This window comes from Haplochromis burtoni, unplaced genomic scaffold, assembly GCF_018398535.1.
Source record: "Haplochromis burtoni strain Fernald_Lab_line unplaced genomic scaffold, NCSU_Asbu1 Contig_123, whole genome shotgun sequence".
NCBI lineage: Eukaryota > Metazoa > Chordata > Actinopteri > Cichliformes > Cichlidae > Haplochromis > Haplochromis burtoni.
This window is the reverse complement of record NW_024582484.1, coordinates 1,024,133-1,041,992: the sequence shown is the minus strand read 5'-3', so window position 1 is coordinate 1,041,992 and position 17,860 is coordinate 1,024,133. Positions and strand designations below refer to the sequence as shown.

At 46.6% G+C, this 17,860-nt stretch overlaps 3 protein-coding genes across 3 annotated transcripts in view; 2 read left to right on the top strand and 1 right to left on the bottom strand.

Annotated features, from left to right (window-relative positions):
• The window catches only part of LOC121815052, a 16,918-nt gene extending 9,672 nt beyond the window's left edge, over positions 1 to 7,246 (bottom strand). Inside the window, exons 1-2 of the mRNA XM_042223922.1 lie at positions 6,992 to 7,246; positions 923 to 993 (exon numbers count right to left, since the gene is read on the bottom strand). Coding sequence (XP_042079856.1) covers positions 923 to 993; positions 6,992 to 7,176 — 256 coding nt within the window. The 5' untranslated portion in view covers positions 7,177 to 7,246. The remainder of the gene's footprint in view (positions 1 to 922; positions 994 to 6,991) is intronic.
• Positions 7,247 to 8,484: 1,238 nt separating this feature from the next.
• On the top strand, positions 8,485 to 12,431 carry LOC102288565 (integrin-linked kinase-associated serine/threonine phosphatase). Its single transcript, XM_005929378.3, has 10 exons — positions 8,485 to 8,803; positions 9,670 to 9,807; positions 9,935 to 10,052; positions 10,135 to 10,241; positions 10,602 to 10,695; positions 10,776 to 10,863; positions 10,948 to 11,078; positions 11,151 to 11,270; positions 11,582 to 11,663; positions 12,201 to 12,431. Exons 1-10 carry the CDS (start codon positions 8,761 to 8,763, stop codon positions 12,339 to 12,341), a joined length of 1,062 nt encoding a protein of 353 aa, XP_005929440.1. The 5' UTR covers positions 8,485 to 8,760; the 3' UTR covers positions 12,342 to 12,431.
• A 1,628-nt stretch (positions 12,432 to 14,059) lies between these two features.
• The window catches only part of zgc:162872 (BAR_ACAPs and ArfGap_ACAP domain-containing protein), a 10,514-nt gene continuing 6,713 nt past the window's right edge, over positions 14,060 to 17,860 (top strand). The window contains exons 1-12 of the mRNA XM_005929380.3: positions 14,060 to 14,312; positions 14,409 to 14,486; positions 14,564 to 14,621; positions 14,993 to 15,112; positions 15,342 to 15,395; positions 15,486 to 15,544; positions 15,694 to 15,877; positions 15,956 to 16,000; positions 16,100 to 16,195; positions 16,291 to 16,365; positions 16,505 to 16,608; positions 16,685 to 16,736. Of these exons, the coding sequence (XP_005929442.1) occupies positions 14,434 to 14,486; positions 14,564 to 14,621; positions 14,993 to 15,112; positions 15,342 to 15,395; positions 15,486 to 15,544; positions 15,694 to 15,877; positions 15,956 to 16,000; positions 16,100 to 16,195; positions 16,291 to 16,365; positions 16,505 to 16,608; positions 16,685 to 16,736 (900 nt within the window). The 5' untranslated portion in view covers positions 14,060 to 14,312; positions 14,409 to 14,433. The remainder of the gene's footprint in view (positions 14,313 to 14,408; positions 14,487 to 14,563; positions 14,622 to 14,992; positions 15,113 to 15,341; positions 15,396 to 15,485; positions 15,545 to 15,693; positions 15,878 to 15,955; positions 16,001 to 16,099; positions 16,196 to 16,290; positions 16,366 to 16,504; positions 16,609 to 16,684; positions 16,737 to 17,860) is intronic.

Here is a 17,860-nt window from a genome sequence, read left to right as displayed (position 1 = left end):
CACACACACACACACACACACACACACACACACACACACACACATAATATAATATCCCATTATATCCTGCATGGATTCAGCCCCTGGATCCAGATTAGTCTGAGATATTTTGTCTGGGACGTCCTGATGATGTTTCACAGTCTGATTTGTTTTTGCTGATATGAAGAGAAAAGCTGAAGAACAATCACCCAGTTTATTCTCCTCTCGCTTGGAGCTGAGCTGCTAAACAATAAGTGTTGGAAAAAAAAAATCATCATCTGGATGAACAAATCGATCATGTGACCCTGTGACAGAGGGCGAAAAAACTTGTTAGGTTTTAGCTAAGAATTCAAATCTGAGTTCAACAGTGAGCGCTCAGTTTTTACGGACTCAGGAAGTGAATTTCCTGCTCATCGTCTCCACTAACGTTTCAGCAGCTTTAGCCGTTTCCATGTTAGCTTCGTTTATCAGCACCAGAGGTTTCCTTTGATTAACAGGAAGAAGCAGGTTCAGATTTTATGAATTAAAAATGAACCGTTAGCTTTGAGAAGCAACTCTGCTTTAAACTTTGTTCTGTGGGAGCGCCTGCAGGTCTGCAGGTGGAGTGCATAAATCCAGCTCTGCATATGGACTCCACCACCCAGCATCATTTCACACTTTAAACTGTGATGCACGCTGACAGCAGCTCCACCTGACCTGCATTATCAGATCCGTCTGTGCAGACTCAGCAACTGGACGCTGGGTGGATGCTATGGGCATCCATCTGGGCTGCACCCTGAGGACCAAAATCAACCAGATCTGCAGATGGATCAGTGTGCATGCTTGTTGCAGGTGTGCGCTGCAGATATGTTAAACTGCGCAGCAAGATGACTGATGTTGACTAAAATAAAGAACACTTCTAACAAAATTCATGCTAGTGGTGGTTCCCTCACGTCATACTCACGTTTGGTGCATCTCCTAGTTTTAGGCGACAGCATCCATCCAGCACAGCAGCGATCTCCACATACTCGAGGCCTGCAGAGAAAGGAGGCGTTTTAAACTTTAACACTTGATTTAGAAGTAATAAAAGGTAAAAAACCATTCCCTCCTTACAAACAGGCAGTCCGCTATTTGCGGCTGGGTTCACGGTCTTCCAATAAAACATTTAAACATTCCCAGTAAACCGTTACCTCGCAGGTCTTCTGGAAAAAGGAGTCAATTCACAGGCAAACCTTGGATCAAGAGCCGCTGCCCCTCATCAAAGTGACGGGCCAGTGTGACTCCACAGCTGTGTGCAACAGGAAGTGTGAGGGAAACCAGAGAAAGGATTTGTTTGAAAGCTTAACACAAGCAGTCAGCTGATCAAAGGTGTTGGATCACCCTGCAGAGAAAACATGATCCCAAACAGCCAATCAGAGCCCTAAAGACACTGAATCCTGAGCATTAGGGTTCGTGGGTTTTTTCCGAGACAATTGCTCTAAATCCAAAACTGAGTCTGAGATTAACTCAAATCTAGAACGATGAAACCAAAGTGGAAATCACTCTAGAAACACTTCCCAAAGACAAAAAGGTCTTTGTGAGTCTTTCTGGCATCGAGACCACTTAAATCCACCCAAGAACTCTTCCACACCAGGGGAGCTGGTTCTAGGCTGTTGTCCATTGGTACAAGATGCTCCAAAACCAGAGATTAAATATCATTGAAGTCTATTTTACTCACATTCACATTAAAAGTGAAGAAACTGAGACAGTCTGAACAGCAAGTTTCCAAGAGGTCCCAAAACCAAGTCCTGAAGTGGTCAAACTCTGTGCAACACAAGTTATGGAGTCAGTCTGAGGTCACACAAAGACCCGAAGATGAGCAGCCAAAAAGTAAATGGGCAAGTTCTCTGGTGCATATTTTGGATGGAGACATTTGTGTGTTAGGCTACACTTTTGGGAAATGCCACTGATGCTTCTCCACTGAAAATAAGTGGAACTAGTTCTAGATTTTAAAGGACGCTGTGGGAGTCGTGGTAACTGTGGGAAGTTCTCCAATATTCATTAACAGAGAAACTTCTGTCTCGGCAGCAACTTCACTGCAATCCTTTGAAGCCAAGTCCGTAGATCAGTCTGAAAACTGGTCTTTGTGCACCTGGAGACAGCTTCGAAAACATCAAACATCAAATACTGATCCAGTTCTCGCTTTGCATCTTTTTGCATGAACGTAACAGAAACACAACTTTATGTTAAACATCTATAATGCAGCTGAAAAAGGCTTAAGAACAATCCGGGCTGCAGGCTTGCTTCAAGAACATCTCGGTATCCCAAGGAAGTGGATGTGGAGGGGAATGTGAGGGTATCTCTGTGACCTGGGTAAGTGGGAGAAAATTGATTATATATATTGTTTAGGCTGGAGATCTTCTGATGTTCAGACATGAAATCAACAAGGCGGTCTAACAGATATAACTCTGACAGCGATGAATACACCGGGCTCGGTCTTGGTTCGGGTTTCGGGGGCGGCGGCAGAGATGAGACGCTGTTTGTTAAATGTAGCCAACCAAGTGTGGACACAGCTTCTCTGCAGAGGATTTAATCATTACTCACAGCGTACCGGTCGTATTGTAGCAGCACAGGAGGCCCCACTAACTCACACCGGGATCAGTGTGTGTCCAAACAAAGATTTAGCATTACCACACATACAGTCCTGAACCTGTATACACACAGACGGGTGAGTCCGGAGAGAGGCGCAGGGGTACAAGTTAGAGTAAAGACCCCTTCATACAGGAACGGCAGCTGATAGAAATAAGCACGGCGCAAGATTTCTGCTGGTTCACCAGATTAAATTTAAGACTTTAAGACCTTTAATACAAAGACATTCGAAGGATTTTCCTGAGTCTGCAAAGCACGACAAAAAGCTCAGCGTAAATACGTTTTGTTGATGCTTTCACCTGCAGCCTTAGAGCAACACAATCATCGAATAATCCCCAAGTATCCAAACTGCAGAATAATCTGAAGTGTCTGATCATTTCCAGAACCATATTTGCATGATCTGCGGTTTAAAATCATCCTTCTTTATCTTACACTGGAACTTAGTGTGTCCTCTCTCTGAAACAAGTGTTTTAGCGTCTCCCACTTTAAAACAGCTTTCACCTGATCAAATATGATGATCCACAATAGCCAGCAAGTGAAAGTTAAAGCTCTGCTTTCAGAGTCAATCGAATAAATAAAAATCGAAACACATTCAGTTTAGTAGAAACACATCAGAAGCTAAAAATAAATCTTTCCTCAAGAAAGCGACTGAGAACAAATCGTCCTACAAACAGAGTAATGACCCTCCTCCAGGTCATGCAGACCTGCAGACAGCATTTCATTTTGCAGCAGCTTTTATAAAATTAACTGTTTCTCAAACAACTAATCAGTCATCTAATCGCTGCACTTTAAGGAAACAAGGGATTAATGAAGTTAAGCTGCCAACAATAACACGGTGACGGTCATACGAGACTCTTTCTGGGGACGAAGCACAGTGCTGAGTCTGAATGAGTGTTTTTATATTTTCATTACAAGCTGTTCTGTTAAAATGACTACAACCTGTGCCACGTCAGGTGCAGGGGGAGGGGCATAAACACACACACACACGGTTGTTTCACTGACTTTTCGGGGACATTATCCCAGAGTTTCACCAACACCAAAGACCTACAAGAATGACCCAGAAGTCAGGAAGGAGCCCGAGTCGGCTCGAGTCAGGGAGTCCACAGCTGCTCTGAAACCACGAGCCTGTGTTTGCTTCCTACGCTCTCAGACACTTTGAGCTTCAAAGAATCTGCTTTAGCCTTCAGACACTGAGCAGCTTGTTGGCCTCCACATTTCATCCACAAAGAAAACTACAAACACAGAGCTCGCCCTCAGTCAGTCTGAGCTTTCTCCGTCCTTTATTAACGTGTAGGGTTTTTGGTATTTCCTGTCGTACATCTCCTGTTCCAGAGGGAAACGCTCATTTTAAACAAACTTTAAATACTGATGTCGGTGTAGCTTCAGACTTCTCTTAACACTCAGTTTCTTACAGTTTTTTCTACTCTTGGATCTGTGAGGTCATAGAAAAGGCATAGCTCTAGTACGGTCACCTCATGTTGAGAAGCTCCACCCACCTAATATCTATGAGGGGCAACCAATCAGAAGAAAGATCCTTTGTGGGGACAGAAATGAAAACAGCTTGTTTCAGATAGAGAATGAACTGACGGGCTGCATCAAGGCCCAGAACGACATAAAGAGGGATTATTTTAAACTGTGACTCATGCAAAGCTGCTCTAACAGAGTCCAAGAAAAAAATGTGGAACTGAAATAAACAGAATAGATTCACACAGAAATATGTGTGCTAATACACACATTCATACAAAGAAACTTAATATAAGCAGGAAAATGTAAAAGTATCGATACAGGACAAAAATAAAGGTAAACACAGTGTTGAGCATTTAATTACGCAAATAAAATCAAACAAAAACTCGACTTTCTGATTGCTACGTGGACGCAGAGCAGAGCTGCTGTCATTAAACTGATCTACGCTGGTTTTAGTCGCAGCAGCTTCTTCTTCTTCTGTTTGAGATTAAACCGGTGTCAGCAGCAGGGAGGCTTTAAGATGTTTCAGAGTCAGCAGAATCACAGACAGACGTGTGCTGGCCTACACGCTAAGTATTAACATGTTTTATATACGACTCTGTCAGACAGCATCTCCACCATCAGCCGGCTTCTCTCCTCAGCAGATGTTGCTGTAACGTGGTTCCTGCTGCAGACACTCGGATCATTCAACGTGCAGCATGTGCACGGTGAGAAAAGAAAAGTGGACTTTGTGATGTCTGGCAGATTAACAGCAGAACTTCTTTGATTTGTACAGAAAATCCTTCAAGGATTTTGACTTTTGAATGTTTGCTGCTGAAATGAATGCAACTCTGCAATAAGCAGCATTGTCTTCTTCTGTGGTTTTATGTAGAAAGACCCTCTGCAGACTCAGCAGAAGAAGACTTTTAATGTATTTATCTCACAGCAAACAAACAATGTTTGTTATAAAGAGTTTGTCAGAAGCAAAGTGGCAGATGCTAATGTATGCTAACACGAACACCAAACTCCCCACCTTCTTCTGATTGGCCAGCTTCTGGAAGCCTACCAACCTCACTGCGACAGGAGTGACTACCAACTCGCACTCTCCCATTTTACCTGAGCACACCTGCACTTCACCACACAATAACACACAAAATTACACTACATACATGTCGAAGGTCATGTGATCACATCACGTGACAACTATTTCCAATCAAATTAAAAAGATCACTTCATGGGTCAAAGCACCAAAAACAAAGCAAATCAGCTTTACGTAGAGTGTGGGACCAAAAAACGTTGTGTGTACGTTTGATCATGTAGAGCGTTTGGAGAGCATGACGCTAAATCACACTGTTTATAAGGACGATAACCCCGACCTGAGCCTGAATCTACCCCTAAACCCGCACGGTCAACACACACACACACACACACACACACACACACGCACGCGCGCGCACACACACACACACACACACACACACACATTCCTGAGCTGCCTTACGGTCACACTACATCACAGACAGGTAGACCAGATGCTCTCAGACATGTTGTTCAGGGTAATCCAGCTGTTTTAATGTGTCCAGCACCTGGAAAGCAGCCTCACCTGAGGCCTGCACGATGAAGCAGGACTTTGGTCTTATCCATAAATATGAATGTAAGGATTTCAAAAATAAGAACAGCATAACATGTTTTGCATCGAATATGAACAGAGACATCAAACATCTAGTTTGATAAAAATATTTTTGAGCTTTAATATCTGTAATTCTGTTCACATGTCGACTGTTTTAAAGATATCAGTCCCCTCCTGCAAACTTGAGCTGCCTACAGGTGTCCAAATCCATCTTCAAGCAGCTCTACGTGCCCAAAAGTGCTCCCACAAACATCTGTGCATTCTCCTGATGGGAGGTGGTCAGCTCCTCCCAGACCTGGGTCAGGGCATCTGTGAGCTCCTGCAGTGCAATACACAAACCTCACCTCTGGATTCAGGTCTGAGGAGCATGAGCGCCGATCGGTGGCATCAATGCCTTCGTCATCAAAGAAATGCCTGCACACTCTGAGGCCAGGCATCGTCCTCCACCAGGAGGGGTCTGGGGCCTGCTGCAGGTGGACCCGGCCTGACAGAGTCTGAGGATTTCATCCTGGTTTCTAAGGACACTCAGGTACCGGTAGCTAACACCTGGAGGTCTGTGGGACCGTCCGAGGATTTTCCTCCCCAGGGTGCCGAGCCGGTCCTGCTGGATGTGGCTGAAGGGTCGTAACGTTCACTGCGGCATCTCCAGACTCTGTCTCTTGTGCTCAGTGTGAGCCTGCTCTCATCCACTAGAGCTGGACCTGTTGGTTCTGCACAGTGATGTGAGCAAAGATTCCCGTGCAGCAGGTTTGGCCTCCTGCAGTCTGATTCTGACAGTCAGTCGGTCAGAAACGTGCACGAGGAGCACGATGGAGGTCTTACTGTAGCATTCGTGCAGTGCTCCTCAGGGAGATGCTCTTCCACAGCTTCCGTGGACACAGAGGAGGAGCCGGTGCACCTGTGCAGCAGGTCCCAGCAGTTGGATGACACCAGCAGAGCACAAAGCAGAACTAGAGAGAAATCGGTCAGGATGAATAATACCTGCACAACCACTCACCTGAGGGTCACACCTGCACAGCCTGAAGCTGAAGTCCTGTTGTGTCTGTGATGATAGAGATTTAAACAGCAGACAGCACACCTGCGGGACTCGCTGTGATGACAAGCCAACACAAAGCACACAACCAAAGCTCCTCACTCAGCTGAGCCTGTTTACACACGGGTGTGACGTCACCGTGACCAGGACACACAAAGTTTTTTGTTCTCTCATCTCAGATGATTTCAGACATGAAGTGAGCCGCAGACCGACAGCAGCCCGGCTGATTATAAGTGAGTTATTTGGGTTGGTGGTGTGGTGTGGAATGTGACGGTGATGGTCATATGTGCGGTGCTCACCCTCTCGGAGCTGCTCTCCGGCGGTCCCCGGGCTTCCCTCCGCTCCCCCGCGGTGCTGCCGTGGTTGTGCCCGCGCTCAGCCTCCTCCCCCCGGCCGGGCTCGTCTCCAGTCCCGCGTGCTGTTGTGCTGCGGAGCAGAGCGCTGCAGCCCAGCAGGTCCAGAGGCAGAGCTCACAGAGCCGCATGTTCTCCGCAGGAGCTCCGAGATCAGCTGCAGCTGAGAGGTTCAGGCTCTCTGTCAGTGTGGGACATCCGAACACCCACAGCCGCTGCTGCCGCCAGCCAACTGGAAGAGAGCAGCAGCCAAGCAGCCAATGAGAGGCCAGAGGCGGGCGAAGGAGGCAAGGAGGGAAGGAAAGGAGGGAGAGGAGTGTGCTGTGGAGAGACTGTGCTGATGGTCTGTGTGTGTGTGTGTGTGTGTGTGTGTGTGTGTGTGTGTGTGTGTGTGTGTGTGTGTGTGTTTTAACTTGCTTTTCACATCTCTCCCTTCATGCAGTGATCTCTGCTTTCACTCTATATTCTGGTCATGTCCACTTTTCAACCAATCAGGATTCAGCCTCTGCATCATTGTAGGGTCTTCACCTCACAATAGGCTTTTTGAGGAGGCCGAAGAGCTTATTGCGATTTGGTGCTACATAAAAAAAACTGAACTGAATGGGCTGTCAGCCTTCTGCAGGACTGCACGCGAGCACGTCTGCGTCGGCTGCACACCTGTCTGCACAGACAAATAAGACACAAATGCAGCACCGTAACTTCAGCATTACTGTGTAAGCTGTCAGCAGCCTGGGATCAACAAATAGTTCTTAAGTCTTTTATCAAATGCGTGTTTTACTCGTTTTATGACATGTAACCTCAGTTTCTGTCAGGATGAAGCTGAACCATCGCTTATTCAGATGCCCCTCTGTGTGTCAGTGATTGACAGACCCATGAGGTTATCCTCACTTACTTAAGTTAAGATCAGATTAAGATCTGACCGGGGAGTTTCCTGACTATGGATCCAAAACACTGATCTGTAACATGGACAGCTGCAGGAGTTATGGATGGACTGGTTCTTATTTACTCTCTAGTCAAGCACTCAAAGCACTTTATACAGCACGCCGCATTCACACAGGCACATTTGCTTTTCCCAAATTAGTGCTTTCCAGCATTCACACTCTGATGGATGCATCAGTATCTTGCCCAAGGATCTTTGGCTGGTGCAGTCAGGGATAGACCACCAACCTTCTGATTAGCAGACGAATACACACACCCTGCTGATCCACAGAACACTGTAAATACAGTAAATTCTGATGTTTGTGAATGCTCTTTATTATTTCACAGAAACATGTAAAACATAATTAAATAAAACCTAATGTAGCAAAATATGTGCAACTGCTAAAACTTTAGGTCCTTATTGCGGGTTAAACGTAACGATGCTATGGAAACGAAGTTGTCTTTTTTAGAGCTTCCTTCACAGACTTCCGGACATTTGCAGCTCGGATATTTTGAAGCTTTTGTTTTGAAAGCAGCGGCCGGAAGTAGGTTGTGTGTAGCCGTGTGTTGCTAATGCAGGGCTAGCTCTGAGGCTGCAGATGAAGAACAGTTCCTGCTGCAAAAGAAGCGACAGCGGGTCTTTAGCACAGTTTGGCCCGCTTTAATAATCGTGTCGGTTTAACACGAACTGGGTCAGCTCACACACCCTGACACGGACACCCGGACACGGAGAGCTGGGGCAGGAGTGGCGGTTCGCTCAGGTATCCGGGTTCGTTAGCTTGTTGCGGGGCAGCGGGATGGATCTGTTCGACGATCTGCCGGAACCGACTCAGACCTCCGGTGAGTTAACGGGAAGGTTTGACGTTAGCAGCAGGGCTAAGGCTCCATCACAGAGCCGAGTGAGCTAACGTTAGCGTTACTGCTGCGGGAGCCGTGCTTCAGTTCACACCCCACAGACATGACTGATCGATTACGCATCGATTCGTCGGTCAGCAGCTGCAGGTTTCATTAGCTCAGCGACAGTTTTTCACCTCTAAAATGTGAAATCTGACTGTATAAAAACACTAAATAGTCAGCAAAGCACCGGGAAAATGAAAAGTGACGTATTTCCTTCCATAACGTGGTTGTAGTGAATTACATTTTTTTCTAAAACTCGCTATATCCGCGTAAACTCGCAGTTATTGATCTCTTTGATTATTAATAACTGGTATCAGTGAGGAACAGCCAGACAGGCTGTCTCTGAATCATCACCATCTTATCATCTCACCCCCCCTCTGAATGTACGTCCCTCCTCTGCACATGCGCAGACCATCTCACCCTTAGATGCTCCTGGCCTCACTTTCCATATCAGTCGCGGCTCTTTACCGTTCCTGCTCTCACCTCCACACTCCTACCTTTCTTTCTGTCTGTCTGCCCTCAAACACACCTTCCTCCTCCTCTTCCTCCTCCTCCATCTTTATCCAGCAGGAGGATGTTTTCCACCAGCACCCTTTGCAAACAGACAAAAACCCGTAGCTGGTGCTCCTAAACAGGTCTATGAATTCAATAAAAGTATAAAGAAAAGTGTGAATTTCCACGAGCTGAGATGTGGAGTGTTTGATTTTGGTGATGTTAGACTGTGATGAATGCGGGAACAAACGCAGGTAAATGGCGAGGGTTGTGTCAGGAAGGACATCGGGCTAATGTTTGATGCGATTCCTCCTCAGGTCCTGCTCTAGCACCGCTCACAACTCCACCCCCAACCACCAGAGAAGAAGAGGAGGAGAAAAGGTTGAAACGGAAACGAGATGAAGCACACAGGGAGGAGGGGGAGGAGGAGGTCGTCAAGAAAGTTTGCAAAGAAGGTCTTCAGCTGTTCCACCACAATGTTTGTTTGCTTCTTTTCCTCCAATCAGACGCGAGCACACGTGAATACGACTCGCAGAGGCGAGGGCGGACGCCGCCGGTCTCACGTTCTCTTTGTGTGTCTAGGCCTCCCAGTGCTCAGAGGATACGTGGCGGCGAGGCGTGGCGAGCGCGAGGAGATGCAGGACGCTCACGTGCTGCTGCCGGACATGAGCGGCTGTCTGTCCACGCTGCCAGGAAACGTGTAAGAGGAAGTCACGCCCACCAATCGTGATCGGTCACAGCTCCTCCGTGTGGTCTCTCTGACGTCGTGTCTTTGTCTGCAGGTCCCGAGTTTCGTATTTCGCCGTGTTCGACGGCCATGGCGGCGCTCGAGCCTCTGGATTCGCTGCTGAGAACCTCCATCACACTCTCGCCAAGAAGTTCCCCACAGGTGAGTTTCCTCCACGCTGTTCACGACCCGCAGTGGTCAATCCCCCCTCGCTCTTATTTTGAAAGTCCAGTTGCTGCTGTCTCCTGTTTCCCTGCTCGCTGTGCGGTCATAGACGTGATTGGATGGATGATGGATGAGGCAGCTGCTTGTTTTAATGCCGCAGTAATAATAGTGATGTGAAAACTGACATAAATCATGTTTAATTATTAGAAGAATTAAACTGCTTTAATATCACGTCATGTCCACAAGAGGGCGCAGTAGTCCAGAGAGACACAGAGTCATCTGTAAGTTTACTTTGACATAAACGTGCGAGAGAGCCGTGGTGCCTTCTCATTGGTTAAAGCACGTCGTCTCTTTCAGGAGATGCTGAAAACGCAGACAAGCTGATTAAGAGGTGTCTCCTGGACACGTTCAAGCAGACCGACGAAGACTTCCTGAAGAAGGCCTCGAGCCAGTAAGACTCTGAGCGCCAGTGTGCCGCAGCTGTTTTTAAATGTGGAGCAGGAAAAGCTGACGAGCTGTTTGTGTGGACAGGAAACCGGCGTGGAAGGACGGCTCCACGGCCACCTGCGTGCTGGTGGTGGACGACATGGTGTACGTGGCCAACCTGGGAGACAGCAGGGTGAGCCGGCGCTTCTTCACCTCCACCTGCGCTTCTTTTTCTTCCTGTCTTAAGCTTCCTGCTGCGCCGTTTCCGTGTCTGCAGGCAGTCATGTGTCGGATGGAGGCGGCGGCAGACGGACAGAGGAGGTCGGTGACTCTGGCGCTCAGTAAGGAGCACAACCCGACCATCTACGAGGAGAGGATGAGGATCCAGAGAGCCGGCGGCACCGTCAGGTCCGAATCCTTACCGTCCTCCACCAGCGCCTCTCGGCCTCAGCTAACGGTGATGTGTTCGTGTCTCCGCAGGGATGGCCGCGTGCTCGGTGTCCTGGAGGTGTCTCGCTCCATCGGGGACGGTCAGTACAAACGCTGTGGCGTTATTTCGACCCCCGACCTGAGGAGGTGTCAGCTCACGCCCAATGACAGGTAAGGAGAGACCAAAAGGTGCTCCACGAATGTAGAAACAGAATCGTGACGTTTAAAACAGCCTGGTCTGTGGACCTGAGCTCACCTGAGCATCAGTGTAGTGACAGTGAAGGTGGAGCTACATCAGTGCACAGCCCGTTGGCGCCAATTAGAGAGTGATGGAGAGTTCACTAACTAGAAATAAAACGTGTTTAATACATAAGATGCTGCACAGTAGAAACAACTGGAAACAGCTGGATTTGGACCTAAACAGCTTTGGTTTGCTGTGATCTGGGAGGCAGGTGTGTGAGCACTGTCCCTGCTCTCTGCAGGTTCCTCATCCTGGCCTGTGACGGCCTGTTCAAAGTGTTCTCAGCCGACGAAGCCGTGAAGTTCGTCCTCGGCGTCCTCCAGGTATCAGCCCGTCCTCCTTAACACCACAATTCCTGCGTCAGCAGGAAGTGCGACGGATGAGTGTAACAAAATAAGAGCGCAGTTAGCGTGTCTGCAGATTAGCTTCATGTAACTTTGGATTGTTTTTCATCTGTGAGGGTGTAATCTGTCACCCAGGTAATCTAAGGAGCTCAGGAAGAAAAGCAACCGTTTCTTTACGTTTCATGAAGACGTTTGACCTCTCACTGTAGGATGGTGGAAGCTGGACCCTTAATCGAATCGAGGAGGGGGCCCAAGGGTCCATCTTTCACCATCTCACAGTGAGACGTCTTCATGACACTTAAAGAAACAGTCGCTTTCCTTCCTGAGCTCCTTTAGGCTACATGTTCAATCGAGGCTCTGCTTCATAGTTTAGACTTATATGTATGTTTTAGAAAAAGAGACTGTATGCAAAAGATGGAGACACCCACTGCGACGTCACCCACTGGTTTTGGCCTTAATCCAGTTAAACATGTGAGTTCTGCTGGGTGACCTTCATCCTCCTCTTCATGCCTACAGGACGGGAGCAAAGAGAAGGGGGCGGGGCAGATGGAGGAGGAGCGGCGGTTCGAGGCCGCCTGTCAGCAGCTGGCAAGCGAGGCGGTCAGACGAGGCTGCGCTGACAACGTCACTGTGATCCTGGTTTCTATTGGCTACTGAACTCATCGTCCTCATCTTTGTTTCTGTGTTCTTGCTGCTGTAACGTCCGCTTCTTTTACAATAAAAACATTTATTTTCCGTCTCCATCAGCTGATTTGACCCGTCAGTGTTTGAATTTGTTAACTTTATTAACACAAACGGGACATAAAGAGGAAACGCATCAGACCGTGCAGCCCGATCATTAAACAACACAGCAGGGACAGGTTTTTTTCTTCTTCTGTGATGCAACAAAAAATCCAGCTGGATGAAGAAAACCTTTCAAATTCTCATTTTATTTGTCTCATGCACAGTATGATATGCAGTGAAATGCTTACACAACTGCTCGTGGCCTAAAGAAACAGAAAAGAAAAGGCTATGAATAAGATAGGAAACAAATATGAAAATTAAAAAGGGTCAATTTAACTAGGAAGGAATAAAATCTAAATTAAAGTTGAAAATAAAATAACTGTATAAACAAAATACACAGTATAGAAATATATAGGAATGTATGAAGAAATATAAATATATATACACAATAACAGCAACTGTACAGTATTAAGTGGAAATGAAGAACTATAATGTTCAGTGTTGTGCAATCCACATTTGTAAGAGTCTTTTGCAGTGCAAATATGCTTTTAGTGATGAAGTGATTCGATTAGATGTTCAATGTTTCATCGTAACTTCTGATAAAAAGCTATGTACGCCATTTTTTCTGCCAATAAACAGGAAACGAAAGGTGAAATTATGCTGGTGAAAGTCAAACGTTTCACTTTGTTGGCCTCGAAAGATTACATGCATTTTATTCCTCACAGAAGTCGGTTTGCAGCAGCGAAAAACACTGAAAACATGCAAACATCTTTTTTTTAAGAGATTTGAAACTACAATTAATAAAAGAAAACTAATAACATAATTTTGTAGGGCTAAAAAATATTTGTATAGTTTTTTTTTTTATATTTTGTCAATATATTTGTTCTAATCTAAATTTTAAAACAAATGCATATACACTACACATAAAACCTTAAATATTTATGCATTTAAGTAGTAGTGTCTGTTATTTACTACATGTTGAGTTTTAATTCAGTCAGTGAAAGAAAATCAAAAAACAATTAGGAGTAGGTGTGGGTTCAAAAAGATCGATATTAGCTTGAATAACACGATATCGATTCATTAAATCCTGAATGATTTTTAAATATAAATTTATTTTGACAGAATCTCAGGTTAAAGCTTACAAAACTATTTCAACAACCACCAAACAGCTAAAACAGTAAGTGAGAAGCACAACGATGTAAACGCAGAGCGTGGATCGTCCACAGACGCCGGCGCTGAGAGTCGACGGCTCACAGATCCTGAAGCTGCAGGTTTCGTCACTCTGACCAACACTGACTGAACCAGCAGCAAAAGAAGATCAAACTGCGCTTCACGTTTGATAACCATGCTCGTGAGCTCCCTCTGACTTTGGCTGCTGTACTTCCAGAAAACCTGCTTCATGTTTCTCTGTTGGATCCTCAGTTACACCTGCTGTGATGCTCACACCGCTGATGAAGTCTCAGTGTCAGCTTTGGTTTATACACAGATATAAAACATGGATGTGTGCTGATAAATGATCAGAATTAGAATATTTCTGACTGTCAAAACTGAATCGAATCAGTTATAGAAATCAGCGACGATACTCAGCCCTAAATAACGGGCACGGTAGGTGTGGTTCCGCCCCGGGCCGCTGGGGGTCGCTGGAGTTGCTGTGACTGTCGGCTGGCTCCGAGCCAAACAAAGCGGATATTAGGCGGACGTTGTCGGTTAGCAACAAGTCTGACAACAGCGGGCTGCAGCGGGACAGCTGTTAGTCCGAGAACAGCGGCTGACCCGGGTTAGTTACTCTCTGATCTCAACCGCGCCAATATGGAGGGCCGACCGGGGCGCGTGTGCTGCGCGCGACGGATCCACCCGCTGTGAGGCTGTGGACCAGGCGCGTGAAGGAGTCCGTCCACGTCCCCGGCGCGTGTTTAAAAATGATTCATTAGAGCGGAGCTAACGGCTAACGGCAGGATGAAGCACCGCAGCTAACTTTATTTACACTCGCACTCACTACAGGGACACGAGACTGCTGGGTGACGTCATGGACTGCCTGCTGGACTTTGAGGATTGCGTCAAAGACTCACCTGAGTTCAGGTAAGCGCGCGCGCGCACGCACACACCAATCTGCGCATGTTCACTTGTAGTGATGACGCTTTATTTATTTTATTCAGGCTGGCTCTGGATCAGTTTGAAACAGATGTTTCACAGCTGGAGACAAAACTGGACAAGGTACAAGTACTACTACCATTACTACTATTACTACCATTACTACTATTACTACTTTACTACCACTACTGCTGTAATAAAAACTGTTAGAGACACATGGAGACAAGGCACAAGTACTTCCACTACAAATAGTGGTAGTACTATTTGTACTACGCTACTGATACTGCATATACTAGCGCTAATACTGCTAGACAGTACAAATACTGTAGCTAATACTATTACGATACTAGTTGTAATTTCACAGCTAATAGTAGTACTACAAATACTGTTAATACAGCTGTATACTCACTAGTACTGATGAAGTACTGTTAGAAGCTAACTGTTATTAGTGAGGCAAGCTGATTGGTCTGTACTGTCTGTTTCTAAACAATCAGGTGATGAAGCTGTGTGGGAAGATGGTAGAGGCGGGACAAGCGTACAGCACTGCCAATAAGCTGCTACTGAGCGGCCTAGCTGAGCTGTGCACCAATCAGACGAAGGACAGCGTGATCACAGTAAGCAGCTCCTCGATGCATCTGAAAAAGAAGAAATCGCTGCATCCGGTCGTCCAATTTACTTTCAGCTCCTGACGCCCCACAACGTCTGCTCTGTTTCCTCTGAGTTCATTTATCTAACACTACCAGCTAATAAGCCAGGAAGGACTAATGACCTAACATGTCTGCTCAGTTTCTCGGTGGGGTGTTGGGGCATTTCCTGTCTGACTTCCTATTTCCTTCCTCTCAGACCTGCTTGAACCAGTTCCACCAGGGCCTGCAGGAGATGGTCAGCTTCCACACTGTGAGTCCACGCTCAGTTGTACTCGTGTTTGTTCGTCTGAGCTCCAGCAGAGACTCATGTGTTTGACTCGTGTGTGTGTTTCACCTGCAGATGTTGTTTGATCAGACACAGAGAGCCATCGGCCAGCAGCTCACTAACCTCTGCACGCAGTAAGGCATCACTCCGGGGGGCTGATCAGTATGTCGGGGTTCCCGGGTTCAGTGTAGAGGCCGTTGCCACAGTAACAGTAACACAGTTTAGCTCTGAGCACCGGCAGAGCTGCTCTGGTGATGACACTGCTGCTCTTCATCTCTCTGAGGTTCCTGCCCCAGTTGGCGGAGACCAGGAAGGAGTTTGTCCGGATCGGCGAGGATCTGGAGACGGCAGCGACGAAGAACGCTCAGGTGTCTCGACATAAAGCCGCCGACGCCGAGCGGGCAAGTCACCTGCTGCTCGCTACACGCAAATGCTACCAGCACTTCGCCTTGGATTACTGTCTGCAGGTGTGACACCTGAGTGTGTTTAACATTGATGACATGAAGGAACATCAGATGCTTTATCCTCTGTGTCCTAATTTTCAGCTCAACACCTTCAAGACTCAGCAGAAGGTCGACATCTTAAACTCTGTGAGTGAAAACACAACTCGTGGGTCTGTGTGATGTCATAGAGGGGGGACATACCTGATACGACCATCTTCGTGTACTGACTCAAGTTTGCGTTTCCAGATGTTCTCCTTCGTCCACGCTCAGTTCACCTTCTTCCACCAGGGCTTTGACCTGCTAAGAGACCTCGAGCCCACCATGAAAACCATGGCAGCGCAGGTCTGTGACCTCTGACCTCTTTGTGCTGGTTTGTGTGGTAGCCTCGGTGTGGAGTAACGGCTGTGTACACGTATGTGTTTGTGTGTGCTCCACAGCTGTCACAGCTGTCTGCGGACTGCACGGCCAAGAGGAAGGAGCTGGAGAACAGACACCTGCTGGTCCAGCAGAGGGTAAGGAGTCTCACAGATCAGCACATCTGTCCCAGCAGACGCTGCAGACAGATGTTAGATATGTTGTTCAAGGAGGGACGACTACATTTAGACTCAAAGCAGAACGAACGCTCTGAAACACGCGTGTGTTTGTTCTAAGGACGCTTCAGGTGAGCCGATGGTCAGCGCGTGTCCTGGCAATGATGACATCATCCGGGGTTACCTGTTCAAACGCTCGAGGAGGAAATCTAAAATGTGGAAGAGGTAGAGACCCGCAGTGTCACATGGCCTGCTGACCTTTGACCTCGGTGAATCCTTCTAACTTGTAAACCTGTTTCAGATCCTGGTTCACCATCAGAGACAACCAGCTCATATACAGGAAGTCCCACAAGGTGAGACCCGGCCACTCAATCAAAGAACAGCTAATCAAAGGGATCGATTTCACTGCCTGATAACTGATCAGCTCAATCAAGAGGTCTGAATTTGTTCCCAGCTGGACGTTCTGTTTATGGTGGTTTAACTTCTGATTGGATTCACACCCTGTTACAGCCATTAAACAGAGTTCAGCTCCTCGGATTGATTACATGTAATCAAATCCAGCCTTAAATCCACCTGCGGGAGAAAATTACTGCCCAGCTCCAGCTGAGATCACAGCTGAACACACCTCACGTGACTTCATGTTGGTGTGACAGGTGTCCCTGAGATTTCTCTGGAAGCTGACCGCTCTTCCTGCTTTCATTCAGAACAATCGTTAGCATGTTTTTGTCTACGTTTATTCATTCTGCAAAATTTACTTTTTTCTTTCTGTTCACAAATTTTTACATCAGAAACTCAAGTTTAACATTTCTAAATCAAAATGTTCACATGATGACAGAAAATTAAAAGTTCAGCTTAAATCTGGAGTGAAATCAGTTTTAAAGTGGACCTCCTCTGATTATTACCTGCTCCGTGACACTTCAGCAGGAGAAGCTGTGATAAACTGTGAGTTTAGAGCTCACAGGGTTTACTCTGTGTACTGAGCTCATTATTAATCCTTTGGTCATGTTTGATATGAACATCCATGACAGGAAATAATGAAATAAAGTGAAAAAGGTCCACTTTAAAAAAAAAAATCAGTATTTTTCACTTACGCTGATTCGACGCTAAATTCAAATAAAAACAAAGTAGAAACCCTCCAGACAGTCAAGTTACACTCCACTGGTCCTGGAATCACAGGAAGGCGTCCGGTTATACCACCTCACACTTAGGTGAGTTTTCTGCTTTTAGTGTTTGAAGAAAGAATTTCATGGATGAATGTTAGTCGGAGGAAGAACTGCATAAAATGAATTTTATGATGATGATGATGATGCTGAGGATGGTGCTGAGGATGGTGAGGATGGTGATGTTGCTGAGGATGGTGATGATGTTGGTGAGGATGGTGATGTTGCTGAGGATGGTGATGATGTTGCTGAGGATGGTGGTGATACTGAGGATGATGGTGATGCTGAGGATGGTGATGATGCTGAGGATGGTGATG

Coding starts and splice junctions, on each gene's coding strand:
- LOC102288565 (XM_005929378.3), top strand. CDS start 8,761: ATGGATCTGTTCGACGATCTGCCGGAACCGACTCAGACCTCCG. Junction 9,808..9,934: donor CAAGAAAGTTTGCAAAGAAG/GTCTTCAGCTGT, acceptor TTGTGTGTCTAG/GCCTCCCAGTGCTCAGAGGA. Junction 11,271..11,581: donor CAGCTCACGCCCAATGACAG/GTAAGGAGAGAC, acceptor TGCTCTCTGCAG/GTTCCTCATCCTGGCCTGTG.